The sequence below is a fragment of the Leptosomus discolor genome, chromosome 7, assembly GCF_034619465.1.
Source record: "Leptosomus discolor isolate bLepDis1 chromosome 7, bLepDis1.hap2, whole genome shotgun sequence".
Lineage (NCBI taxonomy): Eukaryota > Metazoa > Chordata > Aves > Leptosomiformes > Leptosomidae > Leptosomus > Leptosomus discolor.
The window spans coordinates 27,731,404-27,748,344 of record NC_141397.1 but is presented as its reverse complement, the minus strand read 5'-3'; the positions used below and the strand labels follow the sequence as shown (position 1 = coordinate 27,748,344).

The 16,941-nt window shown below is 36.6% G+C and overlaps 1 protein-coding gene across 9 annotated transcripts in view; it reads right to left on the bottom strand.

The window, feature by feature from the left end:
* Nucleotides 1-389: 389 nt before the first annotated feature.
* Nucleotides 390-16,941, bottom strand: part of NT5C3A (5'-nucleotidase, cytosolic IIIA) — a 28,694-nt gene continuing 12,142 nt past the window's right edge. Inside the window, exons 1-10 of one of the 9 annotated variants that reach the window (XM_086467701.1) lie at nt 13,859-13,941; nt 13,384-13,514; nt 5,961-6,059; nt 5,448-5,517; nt 4,693-4,739; nt 4,221-4,306; nt 3,882-3,971; nt 2,402-2,564; nt 1,739-1,939; nt 390-1,005 (exon numbers count right to left, since the gene is read on the bottom strand). In XM_086467701.1, coding sequence (XP_086323827.1) covers nt 904-1,005; nt 1,739-1,939; nt 2,402-2,564; nt 3,882-3,971; nt 4,221-4,306; nt 4,693-4,739; nt 5,448-5,517; nt 5,961-6,059; nt 13,384-13,485 — 960 coding nt within the window. In that variant the 5' untranslated portion in view covers nt 13,486-13,514; nt 13,859-13,941 and the 3' untranslated portion in view covers nt 390-903. Of the gene's footprint in view, nt 1,006-1,738; nt 1,940-2,401; nt 2,565-3,881; nt 3,972-4,220; nt 4,307-4,692; nt 4,740-5,447; nt 5,518-5,960; nt 6,060-10,784; nt 10,836-11,709; nt 11,722-13,383; nt 13,515-13,858; nt 13,942-16,941 lie in introns of those variants that run through there. The other 8 variants (XM_009951905.2, XM_086467699.1, XM_086467698.1 and 5 more) reach the window with 8 other exon arrangements.

Below are 16,941 nucleotides of genomic sequence, written 5' to 3'. Positions count from 1 at the left end.
GCATGAAAACATGAGTCTGTAAGATGGCTACATCAGCTTTTAAAATCCAAGATTGAGATCTACCTTTGTTTTGATTCTCTGTGCCTGGAGCAGCTCACTGAGAATGCCAAGAGAAATTATTTCCGATGAGCCATGCTAACTTTGACACGGAACAGCAGGCTAGAAGTGGAGTAGTACACAAAATAAGATCTGAAAAGGGACTGAAGTTAGGGCTGTGTACTATTAGCTTGTGAAACTATGTGTCGTTACAAGGAAAGAAGAGAAGCTTTACCTCAGATACACTAACTTAAAACATTATTCCCATTCCATAGAGGATAAAGAAACAGTAAGGACATAGAATGTTTTGTAATGGTACAAAAATCTATTAAGAAACAACACTTTGCCTGAACTGGGTGAATAAAGCATTTTTACTGAAGAAAAATATATGTATGAAAAACTTCTGTGAAAGTCTGTAGCATATGAGTAAGATCCTTCCAAGTATAGCTGAGACTGAAATGTCTTCGAAAGAAGAAAACGCAACACAAGCGCGCACGCTGCTTATTCACAGAACGTTTACGTCTTCAATTTTACAAAATAGCCACATTTGCTAAAATGCTTCTCTGAAATGCCCGATTAAAAGACAGTGAACCATAGTATCCCATCAGCAGCAGTTTATCACAGCTATAAATCCGATGTAAATCTAGTTATAACAGGAGTGTGAGACAGTAAAGAACAGCATAAGAGCAGTAAAAGGAGCTTCTAGTTGACAGTGGATACCATATATATTTCAAAATACCAAAATGAAGATAAAAGTTTTAAATTAAATTAAACAGTTCTGTAAATGCATAATAAACACATCGAAGATGGCACACGTGTGCTTTTCTGTTGCCTCCTAGAAGGAATGGAGTGACTTGAGACTGCAGTTTACAGGATTTTCTGTAGGATGGAGTTGGCAACTTCCAGGGACTCGTCTTTCACCAAGACAATATCGTAAGAGTCCATATATTTTTCCAAAAGCTCATCTACCTAATTGCAGAAGGGAAAAAGAGGAAGTCCCACTTAGTTACAGACTGAATTATTGAAAGACTTTTTGTCATTAAAGTATTGCCTGGTCTGTCTACCAAATTCAGGGAATGAGCCACGCCAATCTGTGTTGCTCCTATGAGTGATTCCACAGGATGACAGAGTAGGGGTGGCCTGACATAACTCTGTGCGCAGTCCAGGATCTAATACCTCATGTTTATTCCAGGATCTCACACATAAAGATACTGAAAGAGAAACTACTTCCTCAGCTTCCTAAAAGGCAGAGAGACATAGAAACTCTCCTGAATACAAACGGATGTGCATTACAACTTGGCAAAGGACCAGGTCTGTGTTGCCTCAAAAAAAGAGACACTGCCTAAATTTGTTATTTGGAAGATTGTAATTTTGCTCAATTATCAATCCAGTATTAAAAGGAGGGGGAGGAACCACAGGAATTTAAGAGAATTAATTTCTTTAGCCCCTGAATTTTACTTCTCAACAAAATACCTTTTAGGAAGTAGTTCAGGACAAAAACCAAAGCAATTTACATTTGTCTTTTTGTAGCTTATGGGTTAGGAAAAAAACCTCGAGGCAAGAAATCTGTGAAAAATGTTTGAAATGTCAAATTAAATATGGGCCAAACACTTAGTTTGATATCTGAAGCTTATTGTAATGGCCCTGTTTCTAATGCACAATGTTTCACTCAAAGCTTCCAAGGTTCTATAGGGCTACTTACTTTATCATTGAGATAGCCGATCTTAAGAATGTGCTCAACATTTGCTACTCCATCTGCCATACTCAAGTCTCCTTGAGAATCACCCAGCAGTATGATATTACTGTTGTCTTTTAGTTGTTTGAAGTACTCTGTGTTCTTCAAGGCACCATCATGTTTGTTGTAAACATGAATCAATTCTCCTTTAAATCCTTTTAATATTCCCTATTAAAAGAAACAAACCACGGAAGTTATTTCTAGTACTGTATAGACAGGACAGAATCTAGAATGAAATAGGAGATACTACTGTTGAACTATGTAATCTCTAATGATGAACAAGATAAATTACTGTTAAATAACGTCATGACTGTAATGGCCATGTTAAGACTAGACAGCCAGTGATCCTCCCTGCCTGGAGGAGGAGTAGTGCTGCACCAGGCTGAGCGTGAGGTTCTCCTTGAAGGAAATGAATGGTATTGTAGTCACAGCATGCTGGCAGCGTCTGGACTGTTACCCTCTGCTTGTTTTTTGCCTGGAAGAGTGCCGAGTGTGCAATTCTCATTTTCTATATGGTAGTTTAGATGGCTACATCTGTTGCATCACAATGCGCATCTTGCAGTATATATGAATAGCTGCTAAATACCACGAGCAGTCACGTTTGGTAAGAACGTGTTATTTCATACATACGTTTTCATCAAAATCCATGAAATTGGAAACCACTTTGACATTAGAATGGTAGACCCCGGCCTGGTGGATAACTTCCTCAAGGATGTCCCCAATCCCAGCAGAAAATATGAACACAGGGATATTGTGTTCACTGAGCTTATCGAAGAAGTTCTCATATCCTTCCCTGCAACACACAAATGTAAATACAAATCAAATCTCAAAGAAATCCAAGAAAAGTTTTTAGGAGTTTTTAAGAAGACATTCACATCATTTTTGGAAAAAAAAATTAATTTTCCCTCAGCATTTCACTTTTATTTCTTTCGCCTCACCTTTTCACATTAGCGAAAACCATCGACCTAACACAAGGCATGTAATTTTGGCAAGAAACTCCTGCATCAAGCTGTTTGGTCTTGGTCTGTATAATTTTTTCCCCAAAACCATCTAATCATGTTTTAAAGATTTAAAAATTCCCACTTCCCCCTCCCCAATCACCCCAGAACAAGTAAGCAACTAGTAGAACTCTCTCTCGCTACTATCAGGCTGTACATCTTTCAATCTTCCTTGCTTAAATGTTTGACTTTCTATAGGGTTATTACCATAAAACAAATTGTATTTTGCTTTTAAATCCTGAAAACATTTATTGTTGCTCTTTCCTGAAGGTGTTTTAGTTTTCAGTACCAAATCAAAACCATGTATAGTATTCCAGGAACAAGATAATATTATCTCTACACACTTTCTCCACGCTGACATTGACTGGTAGAATTTTACGTTTCTAAACAAAATTATTATTATGAAAGTTTTGGAGGGAATTTTAGCCTGTGAGCGAAGATTCAACCCAAGTGGACTTAGGCTTTCAAACAGGCAGAGATGATGTGCTTGTCTGTTTTGCGAAAGATAAGAATTTAGTCAGCAGATAAACAAATGCTTCCACAAATTAAGTTTTAACATCTTGTTTCAGTAGTCTAACGTTTACAGACTACGTTGGAGACCTTTAAAAGAGATGGGAGCCACAGCACATTTCAAGCAAGGATTTTGCTGGCTTTTAAACTTGCCTTTAGCCATAAAGGAAGAACAACATTTAATACAACATATGAAACATATTCCTCAAGTCACTGCATTTTTATCTCAGATAAAACTATTACAGGGAATATTTTTCAAAGGAATAAAGTTAAACTCTACATTCCCCTTACAAAAAAAGAAGCCACCAGTGCAACTTCAAAAGGCTGAAAGCCTACAGAAATGAAGTTTGTAGAGATGGGACTCACAGTTTTTAATTTTTTTTTTTTTTTTTTAAGATCTGTAGTTTATACAATGTGATCATTGTAAGCATTTGGCTACAAGCTATCAATAAAGCAGGGCATGAAAACCTCACTATGTTCTAAGATTATGGTGTCACATCCTCAGGAATGTGTGTGTGTGTGTTTGCTTCCCCTGAAAACGCACAGTAAGAATCTACAGAAAAAGCTCCAAACCGGTATCTTTCATATCAAAAGGAACTTACTTCAGCATAACATCAGATTCCCTCACAATTTCTGCAAACTTATCTTTTTGTAAGCCTTGTTCAATGAGTAGTGCATGGGACTTATTGTACCTAGAATATAAACAAAAAATGGGTGGAAATTGACTTGTAAAGCTTCACTTTTCATTAAATCAAGCGTCCTGTATGGTTAATTCTTGCTCATTCAAGTTAACAGCAAAACAAAAGCAGTTGCTGCACAACAGTCCAAGAGATTAATTCCATTAATGTGTAAGCTAAAAGCTAATTACTGCCATTAATTTGCTTTTAATAACTCATTAAATCTAATCTTAGTACAATTTGAAAATGGGAGGTGTCTCTTACCATTCCACCATGTATGGATATTTTTCTTCAATAGTGAGAGCTGGATCAATTTCAATAGCATAATAGGTTTCTTTCAGCTGCAATAACTGAAGGGGAAAAAAACAACAGATGTTTAATGTATTTTTGTAAAATAACACTTGATATTTGATCTAACCAATCAAATTAACTTCCTTTATTCTAGTTACATTATTGACATAAAATGGAATCTGAAATGCTCTTTGAACAAAGAGCTTGTAAATATATCTAAGAAAAAGTGGATACTACTAAACCAAACTACATGCCACTATCAAGAATACAAGTATTGCTGTTACTGACTGGATGCCTTACAGCCAGTGAGAAGAAAGCTCGGAGAGCTTTAAGGATCTGAAAGTATCCCTTGTCTTGTCGTGTTGCGTAATTCAGCACAGTACAGCTAGGGAATAAGAACAGTTATCTGAAAAACAAACCAACAGCTAGCAGGTTTTCCATTTACCTTTTTCCGACATTCCTCTGTGATGAGCTTAGAGTTATCAATGATGTCTGGGGGGGAGTGGAGAAAAAAGTGTTAAACAAGACGTTGTATTTCTTTTACTTCGCTATATGACACTGTAAATGGCACAGAGGACAATGTTTGATGACATACCACTATGTTCCCTCAGAACTTTTCTTACCAGCAACAAGTAAAAGGAACATTTCTTCATAAGCATGAAGATGTATTAACTGTCCTTCCCCTCATCTCTGAAATAAGAGGTTAATTACAAACCTCTTATCTGTTCCTTGAGATTTAACTGTTTCTGAAATCATCCTATGTGTTTTAGGATTCCCACTTCATTATTAAATCTATTTTTTTTAATTGTTCTAAAAGGATTAAAATGTCAAGAATTCCAAGGAGTTTACTATTTGGGTCCTGCAGGCATCAGACTATTCTGAGCTCTTAAAAATAAGTCAAACCTACTGTATCTAGCCAGTAACATCTTACAGTTCAGACCTTAAGTTTTTTAATTGAATGAAAACTTATCTTATTTTAATTCACACAGACTGTTATTAACATACATATATATATATACACACATAACACACATAAACACTCACTATAATACCTTTTCAATAGGATGTACAGGTTAGGTAATAAGGCAATATAAACTCTCATATATTAGGGAATAAGTTGGATAGAAAAGTAAAATTTAGGAAAAACTAAAAGGAGTGAACAAACCAATCCATATTAAAAAAAAAAAAAAAAGTACTCACTATGACAAGTTGGACATCTTTTTCCATTGTAGGAAAATCTACTTAATGTCATATCAAAATCTGTAATAATCTATTTAAGGAAAGAAAAAGCAAAACTTTCTTACAACATGGAGGGACAAAATAAAGAATGGCTAAAAATTCTGAACAATCAACAATAGTTGCAGTTGAGCAGCGTATGTGTCACAGAAATCTCCCTATTTTTTTGAACCGTTGCATCGTAAGCAGAATATCCTATAAGAATAACCTTATTCTGACAAAACTGGTGTTCTAATTCTTTGGTCAGAATATCTCCTGAAATTCCTAAGCTTATATGTTTACATAATTTAGTTTAACTAGTGTCTGGCTGAATTACAGTTCTATCAACAAGGGCTAGTAGAAGAGTTAACAGATATCTAAGTTTTGGAGATTACTTGAAGGCTGGCTTCTATTATAAATATTCTTAGAATTTTTGGCACAGAGCAATAATCACGATTGCTTTAATTCTGAACTGGTTACACCTTCTACTATCTTTACCTGAAGTTTGGCAGCTCCACCTTTGATGAGGCCACAAATAATCTCCTCTACTCTCCCTGGGTCCTTAATATGGACAGTCTTCTTCTGAAATTCTGGCATCTATGAAGAGTAAGAACAAAGACAGAAATATACTTACAAAGGAAAACTTACTAGGTCATACCTGCTACCCATCAGATTGGAAGCTCTGCATCTATAAACAGTTTCACATGACATCAAGACATGATCAGGACAGGAAGGCAAGTTAAGAGTGAGAACAAAGAGAAAATACTCTGGGTGTATTAAATGATGACTGCATACAGTTCTGTTTGCTTTCACTATCTGTTTTCATTTCCTTTTCTAATACCAAACTATTCAATAAGCTGACGTTCACAGAAAAGATAATGTTACCTGTAGGAAATAAGGCAGCTATATAGAAACAGGGCACATGGGATCACCTTGTAGTTCAAGTATGTCACTGGGAAATGGTGAACCTTAAAACTGGCTATTTGTGCAACTAATATGCCCTTAAAGTTTCCACATAGATAAAGATGACAGGCTGATTTTAGACACCCATTGTTTTGTTGAGAATGCTGCATGTGTCAACCAAGCAGTCCATTGCAACAAGGCCGTACAGCAACTCCTGCTCTCTAGCCAGTCCATCAGTCATTTTCCATTACCTATTTTACTGCACACTTTCGAAATAACACATGCTATCACAGCACATATTCCTTTTGAGTCAAGAATATTTCTTGAATATTATGATAAAGGCTGAATTTAGCAAAAAAAGAAAAATAAAAAACCCAAACACAAACCCTCCACCCTGCCCCAAACAACACCCTGCTCCCAAGCCTTTGCTTACTCTAAAAGCTTCTCTTCAACCTTTCAGAACTGGTAAAAGAACTACTCATTGATATAAATTTCCAAATTTAGTATATATTTCCTTCCTTATGTGGACTCTTTCCAAAGAAAAGGTATCATACATTGGCAATCTGTCTACATGGGCATTTATAAGCAGTAAATTTTATTTTCTGTATATAGAACTTCAGAGATGATGAAGTGCTAGGAATTGCAGTTTCCACATTCTGATCATTCAGCTTTCCTTTTCCTATACCTAGCATGTAATCTTTGCTGCAATAAACCAATTTAAAAAAAAAAAGGCAAAAAAAAGGCAGCTTCTATTTCCAGACACATTTCTAGAACCAGAGTTCTCATATTGCCAATTGTTAATGAGTTGCACAGCACTTTCTTCCTGCTCTTGATGTTACCAAGCCTTTTGTTTATCAGTAACAATCGACTTGCAGTCAAATTGCAAGTAGGTTATCATTTACGAAAAATACGACATTGTAAAGTCTTGCAAACACATGTTTTTGTAATGGAAAAGACACTTGTGTGTCAGGGAAAAGAAGGACCTGGAGGTACCTTTAAATATTGGCTCTAGTCCACGCTGCCCTCAGGTAGGAGCAAACGACTACAGCTACATCGTTCTCAGCAGATACTTGTCTAACACATTCTTCAAAACCTCCACTCACATGTTCTCACTTTCCTCAACCATGTATTTTAGTGCTCAACTAGCCTTATGTTCAGAAAAGTTTACTAAATCTCTATTTAACCTTCCTTACTGTAATTTTAGGTCATTCATCCTGAAGGAAAGTATTATCTTTCAGAGGTGCTCACTGGTTATTTTTCCCTTCTTCCTGCATCAAAGAAAAGCAGTTTCTCCAATCTTCTTATGCAGCGCACCGTTTTCTAAACCTCTGACAAATCCTGGTGTTGTCCTGGCCCACCTATTTGAATCACATCGTTCTTGAAACACAGCATCCATAACTGTGGGTATAATCTCTCTGCTCTGCTCTGAAAAGGCCTCAGCTGAAGGGCTACTTTGGCCCATGTCTTCAGATAATATCTTTGCATATACATTTGAATACACTTTATATATATTTGAATATACTTAGCAGTAATACGGTGATCATGATTCAAATTCAGTTGGTAATGACCAAATATACTTCAAAGTCACTCCTAGGCAGAAAAAAGTATTGCACAAAGTGATAAATTTTACATTTAGTCTTGCTGAATTATATCTTTCCTTCCATGTCAGTCCTCCCGTTTTTCAATGTAACAAGTAATTCTAATCCCCAGTCTGCCTACTGCTACTTTCTGGCTGATATCCTCAAAGACACTAATGAGAACAGAAAATAGAAATCCTTCTAGAACCCTAACCATGAGTCTCTGACAATTTTCCAAGTTTTTCCACCTATCCAAAATGTTTCACCTATACCAGAATATACATACTGCCAAAAATTCTTACATCATGACAGGGTATTTACTACTTTCTTTATAAGTCTCGTAAAGAAACAAACTGGATTATTTTCACTTAGTTTGGAAGATATAAGGTTTTCCCTTGCCATCCTATGGCAAAGACATTTTCTGTAAAACTGGTACCTCCTAAACCACGATAGGGGTTATCTATGTGGCTGCAGTGCTACTTTTATCAGCACAGCAAAATCAAAAAAGATACATTAGGATTGGCTTCCAACTATCAGCTACATTGTAGGCTGGGAATCATTAAGAAAGCTAGTGAGCGTAAACAAAAAATAAAATTCCTGAAAATATCTATTAAAGAATTCGCTAATCTTTTGTGAAATACATCTACAAACATTTACAGATATTTATTCACAATTATCAGCAGATCTAGCTTCAGGAACTGAAATATTAACAATCTGCAACTCTTTAAAGGTGTTTTATGGTATTTCTTTTGTATGTTATACAGTGCTGCTACATAAAAAACACTTGTTTGGTAGGTATACAGCATTTTTTTCTCTATAATGAAAGATAAAGCAATTTGACTGTTTTGTAATTTTTTCACTGTAAATTGACTAATTGTCCTGGTTTGGCTGGGACAGAATCACAGCCCAGCCATGCCAAGCAGGGCGTTAGCAATTTCAAGCCAGCCAGGGCAGCTGACCTGAGTTAGCTACAGGTGTAGCCCATCCCGTAATGTCATGGTCAGTATAAAGGGGAAAGGTTTGATGAGGAAAGCGCTCCTGTGAGATTCTTGCTGAGGTTCCTTTTTTGGCTTCCCCTGATGGCTGCCAGTAGACTGTGACAACAGCATATTCATTTGGCTGAGTATATTTCTGTTTGTATTGGTGGTATTTTCATTAAATCTATTGCTCTTTTACCCACGGGTCTGCTCTCCTTTTTCCTGACTCCCCTCACTGGTTGATGGGGGTTCATCAGGTGATAAGAGTAACTGTTATAGTTTAGCCCCAGGTACAGGCTAAATGTAAACACTAATCTAATTCCTTTGCTTTCAGAAGGCAAATTCTTTATGTATTTTTAGACTTGGAATGCAAAAATTAAACAAAGTGAAATCTAAATGCATGCCTTTGTAAGAAATAGTTCAAATGTTATTTAGTGTACTTGGATACTAAGCAACAGAGTTCCTAATATAACTGATTTAAACAGATGTTGGGGAGACAGAGGGATCAGAGGGAGAGACCGTATGAGGAAAGCTGGATTGCTTGCTACTGTTTTATTTCAGACTGAGGCCTTTTGTGAGTTTCTGAAACAACCTGAGGAAAAGCCTCCTTAGTAAACATCATAGTAGATGACATTAAACAAGATATTGCTTAAGACTTTAACTATCATGAAAGCTTCCTGTTTTGGTGTTGTAAACTGATACTCCTACTCAAGAGCGTTGTTCTTATTTTTAACATATCTTCCATTTTAACAGAAGAATTGGAGTCAGTTGAAGAGTATTTTAGTTTGGGGGGTGGGGGATAGTCTTCTGCAGTGAGTATAATGCAAACAATTTGAGTCTCATAGGCACTTCCATAGGCAAACCCAAGTTTTCATTATGGATATGGCATCGGATAGAGCCTCAGATAAATATGGTTAGTTGAAATAGCCACTGTTCCCATTGCTAGTTCCTTGTATTCATATTTGCAACCGAAGGTCAAGTAGCAATTATTTTATTAGGGCTTTATCATTATTATATTAGAATTAAATGGAACTGTCTAATAAGCAGACACCAGCATTCTAGCAAACTGTTGTCTCCTTCAATGCCTCACACTTCTGCTCAGTGTAGCTGTTGGTTTGTTGTTGCCTATTTGCCATTCTTTAGAGTTGAAAGAGACAAGCAGATTCAAGTTGGAAAGAGCTGGTAAGACAGATGAAAGAACCAAGAGTGAAAAAAAAGTGAAGATAAACTTGTATTTCTACTGTTTAAGAAAGTTGTAGGAGACAACTCAGCATACACAGAAGGCCCAAAATCCTGATGCACCAATTGACTGTAAAGAACAGCAATGGAGAAACAGCTGAACAGGAGTCCCCACAGCACCTAACCAAGACAAGAAAGCTTTTCAGAGCAAGGACCTGCTACATAGAGAACTAAAACTATATAAGCAGAGGAAAAGGAATTCATATTTCACTGTGAAATTTGAAAGTACATCATATTGAATCACTTAAGTGCCCCTATTTATTCTGTCATTCTATAAAAGTGTGAGAAGAGTATTGCTTTCTTACCAAGGACATGTATCTGTTACTGAAACAGCTCAGAGGCTGGTATCTCTTTTAAAACACATGTTAAAAGATGACAACTCCTGAAGGTAATTTTGGGTTGGCATACACACTGGCCACAAATACATTTAAGTTTCTAGTCTCTGACTCTTTTAAGGAGCCTTCAGAGAGAAGCAAGGAGAACAGAACTGAAGAAAAGTATTTTAAAGGTTGAGCTTAATTGGATTTATGAAAAGGGGGGAAAAAAGATCTGCTTGTTTGTGATAGCAGGTAACTGGAATAAGGATGTAGGAAATTAATTTGTAGCTAACAATGTTATAGTCATACCTTGATGAACGAACAGTAATGGATTCACGCAGGTTTGGAAATCCCCCAGTCCTACAAACCACAGAATGGGTCATTTACAACAAGGATAGTTTGAAAATGACAAGTCTATTTAGCATGTGAGACACGCATCTGTGTAGCTGGGTTAAAAAAAGAGGAAAACTATTTACTGCAAAGACCGTATTGAATTCCAGTTTTGAAATAAAGTTTCTTATAAACAATGGGATAGCAGGAGTGCAAACAGAGCTGCTTTTATGTTGTATCTGTGTGCTGCTTATATATATTGTTTTCTTAGTATGTGGGACAGCGTGTATCTAAGTGCATGCTGTGTCAGTTTGATTATAAAACAGGAGTTGGTGATAATCACCAAAATAGAAGGCAGGTACCTAAGTGAACTCACAGCTGCCACAGTAGGCATTTTCAATCAGGTATCTGGGGGAATTAATAACTGATTGTGTGCACAAGGTGTAATGTCATCTTCTGGAGTTAAGATTATGCTGAACTTTTGAATCTACTGAGTGCTGGAGGTACAGCAGTTACTTCCCTAACCTGTAAAACAACAGAAGTCCCCATGATTTAAAAAAAAAAAAGAAAAATAATGTCCAGTAAAAAAGGAAACTTCATGTAAAGGATGACTGTGGTACCTTGTGTGGTTTTCACTAGTTGTAATTTTAAATTGAGAAAGATGAGCTGATGAATGACATGCTATGTTATCTCCATGTAGTTATGGCTCATTTCACAATCAAATCTAAGATACACAGACTGAATTATTACTAGTAATAACTAAAAATATAAGAGGTTATCATTGTAAATCTGCTAAGTAATGCTTTAACCAGGGACATAAAAATATGGGGCCAAGTATTTTTATACTGGTACCCTGTTAAGCCTACACTACTTGGCAAATACAATTTTCTTATTTTACAAAGACTAATTTAATATGGATGGCTCCCAAAAATCCCTGCTAAGAAAACACCCTGCATTATGTGTGAATAGATTTTTAAGGGAACTAGAATTCTTGATGACTGATAGAGCACTCTGTTAGGTGTCAGTAATTCTGAATAATAAGAACCATTCTTCCACTTAGAAACATATTGAAAATATGCCACAAAATTTCAGATGACCATAATGTCATAAAAGTGGTAAGAGAATGAAGAACTAGTCATAGTACTGTTGACAGTATGTGAATTTCAATTATGACACAGTTTCTTTTTTTCTACTTTGTTGATAAGCCTGCCTTAGACTAGACCAGTTCCAAACCTACTGACTTCTGATACAGAGGACACACAAGGGTGGGCTAGCAAGGAGAGAGAACTACTAATGTTATTTCTGAACAAGGAAAATGATAATCAAAGTGATAAAATAGGGAGCATTCAATTACTTGTAAATTTTATTTCTAGTCTATGGTGACAGCTTCCAGGTAAAAGAGTACAAACCAAGAATAAATAACATTTATTTTGGGAACTGCAGATGCCTGGTTCCAAGGTCTGAGACTAGCTATCACATATACTTACTTATGGACATGTACCAAAAAAAGGCAGGGCATGGCATCAGTGATAGCTCTGAAACTTGATAACCTGGCAAGCTCCAGAAAATCGGTTTCAGTGTTCTTGGTGGCAGAAAGTAACCATTTGGTGAAATTATAAAGAAAAGGGGCATGTTCCTTAATTTACATTTGTGTCTTATTTTCCACTCCCTTTTTCTTTTTGCTACTACAGAGCATTACTTTCATCTACTTCCTCTAGAAAACAAAGCTCACCAAAAAGCTTTTGAAGAGCGCGCGAGCTTCTTCATGTAACTTCTGCTATTTGCAAAGTGTTAAGTTGCGAGAAACACAGCAGCCATAACAAAAACCACAGAATGAGAGCGTGTGTGTGGCATCTGTATGTGCTCATATATATCTAAAGAAAGATTGGCTTTAATTCAGGCAATTTGAATTTTTGTCCATGAGTGCAATAGAGGTTTCTCTTAGCAGCCCCAGCTGTTAGTAGGCTTATCTTTTAGACAGGAACATGAAAAGCTCCTGGATGCAAGTGTAATCGCATCAGGCACTCTGTTATGTGCAGCTAGTCAGGAGAACTGCACTAGCGACCGTGCAGTCTGCTAGCATAACCTGAGCTCATGACAGATATTAATTTACAGTTACAAAAACATAGTATGTCTTGTATTCATGTCACGTAAATGCAAATATGCTAAGAAACCTTTAGTAACTAGTAATTACCAAATTACTCTCTGTATTTTTGCCAAGAAATAGCCTTAGGACTACTTATCTAAAAAGTAAATAGGCAAATGTTATTACGGAAATGAAACAACAGAGCATTGAGTATCTTCACAGTTGCTTGATAACATGCTGCAAAACTAGATATCCAGCACAGGTTACATGAAATAACTAGAAGTGGCTTCACTGCCTAAGCTATTGTAAGAAATGGAATAGGATGTGTACTAAAAATAATTTTACTGTTTTACTTTGTCTAATTATTTACATCTTTTTACACTTAATGTGCTGGATTCTGGTATTTAGTTTGGGAAAAAAAAAAAAATCTGGAGCGTGAGCTTTCATAGAAAACATGACAACAGTGTTTCCTCTTGTGCTTTTAAAGAGTACCTGTGCGTTGGGCTTAGGGCACTCCTGATTCTTCTGTCCTTGACTTTGTCCTACTGCAACAGCACAGGTGGCAAGCAGAGTCCAGAGACGCAGGGCTTGCATACAGGCTGCCAACAAAAACCAACCAAATCCTTTTTAAGAATTAGTCTGCTATATTATGTGATCTTTGCTATTCCTGCTGTATAGAAATAAAAGCAGACATGCGTGGTACATACTCTGAAAATACCCACACTTAAGGCTACTTTAACACATATTTAAAAGTAGAGGAGCATTTAAGTTGACTTAAACTATTCAATAAAAACTAGTAAATATATTTATTCCTTCAGTGCTGTTGCCAATTCTGCGCTATCAAATTTTTATTTAAAAAATAGAGTTTGTTCATTAAACAACCGTAAGTCATGCCTCAGCTCACAACCTTGGCTTATAAATGCAGGCAGAAGATGGTCAGTACTGTTGACAGAAGCTGCGCACTTACCAGAGGGTTTTGCAGGAGCAGCTGCAGAAGCAAAAGAAAATTCCTCCTGCTTGAGAAACACTAATATAGCAGCACAAGGTGCAGTTGAGGGCGTTTCCAAATACAGCCTGACTAATCCCCGTGCAAAACCCCAGGGTCCTGTGACGCACATCAGCAATGCACAGCAGTTTGTTGTGCTCAGCAGTACAGCCGCTGATCAGCTGGTGTACCAACAACAAAACCTTTGACCTTCACTGAATGAGCAGCTTTCATGGATGCAGCAGGCAAATTTGGGCTGCTCTAACAGAGAAAGGCACTTGTTTTTCAAAGCACAAGTTTACTACTTTGTTACTTTTTAACCCTTTTACAAAAATCTTGCCAAGTATTTGGGATTTCCTGTTGCAGAGTGCCACGAACTTATTACAGCTCACTGACATGGCCTCCTCAATGTTTAAAAGGGAACACGCATTTATTTGTGTAGAAGCAGCAAATTAATTACTTAATCTTTGCTTTGACTTTAATTATCTATGTGATATTGAAACAGGAAATCAAGGAGGCTTGTTTGTTGGGATTTCTGAGAGACAAGGCAACTCGGAAGCTTGTCATTAGGCATGTCACCCGATCACAGACAGCAACTAGGTGACACGGAAGATGTATTTAAAAGGAATCTTTTCTACCCTGAGAGGATGAGGGAAGTATTGCCTAATCGTATTTACACTTTGAAGTTGTGCAAGTGCTTGGAAGTGTCATATGAAGTTAACTCTTGCTCTAGCAACAGTTCAAGCTTCCCTATGCTGTCCCATAATTCATGTTCAACCTTAGGTTTATGAGCACTATTTCAGGCTGCCAGAACTAACTGCAAACATGAGGCCAGTTCCTATGTGGCCGTGAATGTGACCAGTGCAGCCGTGAGAACTGAAGCAAGCGCAGGTTAATAGTGTAGCACATACAAATCCCCTAATGCTACAAAAACCCCTCCTCATTGCCAGGACTCTAGAAATTCATTAGTTATGACAGTTTCCTTTTAAGGAGGATGTGCTGGTTTTCTACATTTAAAAAAAGTCAATAGACTTTTTCCGAATGGTGCAGTGGATCCATATGTTTTGTGTCCACATTCCAACTGCAGGCCAGTATGTACTCTGTCAGGATTCCTCACTCTGACCTACGCGGAGTGCTTTCATTTTTTTCAGTTCTGCTCTCTGTGTTTTGACCCAATGAAATAACTAGTGAATACTGCAGCTGATACAAAACACGCAACTTGCATCAACGCTTCCTCTTAGAATCAAGTAAGATCCCCCCAAATGTACATGCTAAGGCCTGCTGCATCCTGAAGCAGCGAACCAGTTTGAAAGTCAAAATAAAACATAATCCCTGCAAAAACTATATACAGTAAATTGAACTCACTTGGCATTGGTATTTGCCAGGATTCATAGCTCCCATTAATCTACTTGTTATAGCATTTGTACACTGTTGTAATAGGAAAAATCCAGGGAATATTACCTTTTATAGTATTTTAATACCGTTGGCATGCTTTTTGTTAATAGTATCTCCATAATGTTTGGGAAAGCCATGTATAATGCAGCATCTTGAATAAATTAGAATTATTTGCACAACAAAAAGCTGTAGCTTATGGCAGTGCTGGATATAAAATTTTAAAAAGTTTTATGAGCAATGAAGTAAACTATGCTTGCTAGATGAATCATGTAGTTCAGGTAAAGGCATCAGTTCATACATTCAATTTGCGAAGTACCTGTCTTTGAGCTTTTACATATTTCAAAGGTGACAATGATACTGATAAAAACAAGTCTGGTGAACCTCATAGGTGAGATGGGGATGTGGTGGGGCTGGCCTGTTGATATTCTGGTACTTCTCAGATGCAATTCAGTGAGAAATTTAATTGTAATGCTATCAAGAATTTAATGAGCTCTTTATAAAAGTTAGGAGAACAAAAAAAGTGGAGTTTTTTTTTTAAATTTACATACAATTTAAGATTAAAGAAGAGAGTTGCAGAAATTAAGTCAAACTTTTACAGACTAATTTTTGGTATACCAGACTAGTTAGAAAGCATTTTAAATGAATGATTATGGTGGTGTTGAGCTAGAAAATGACGTGAGCAAAATTTCTGTAAACATTAATACAGCCAACACCTAATTCTTAGAAAAACATATACTGTATCTCTATCAACAGTGTACTTTCACTTTAATGAAAATGCCATATATGAAACTCCTCATCTACAAAACAAGGAAGACTGTCTTTGTAAGTCTAAGAAAACTTTTGTGTCAAACACTTTAATTACAATAGCTACTACTGACCATGTTCTGTTACTGCTTGAGTCAGTTGAGCATTTTGTTTACAGTATTTAACTTCTGGTAAGAGGTGAACTAAAATTACCACTTCTTTTTTAAAGAGAGGGAAACAGAGTCCAGCATGACACTTCTGCTCTCACAAACCCGAAGGTAATTTAAATATATTTTAAGAACCAGGAACTAAAGAGGTATAGCTATTTCAACACATAGGTTCTATTTTAACCTTTTCTCTTTGGATGAGGCCACATCTCAACTGCAGAATATTCTGTGCAGAATTAAAATGTTAGATGATTTGTTACTCATGTAAGACTACGAAAAGGCTCAACTTTATATGGTGGTGTTAGGTGAACTTCATTTGTAGAGACTCAGGATGCTCTAAGAGTATGAAACACTGGAAGTTTTAGTCTGAAGCAAAGAAAAACTGGTTCTACCAGTCCTTACACACTTCTGCCCTAAGCTGCACCTATTTGTGGAAAGAAATGAACTCAGCACAGATAGTTACATAAGCAAGTAAGCTGAACTTTTAAAGTAAAATGTTGAATACTTCAACTAAACTGACATCAGCTTTTAAAGATCAAGAAAGGTCATATTTGAGTCATTTATGTTCATCAGGCTATTTGCTACAAAAATTAGAGATGACTGAATCCTGTCTACAGCATAAATATTAGCTTGTGGCTTTTCATGACCTTACTGCCTTTTATTCTTGTTTAGTGAGCCTACTACAACTGAACGTTTAATATCTCCCTGTATATTTAGTGTATTGACCAACTTTACTTGAGCAATACCTTGTTTTATTGC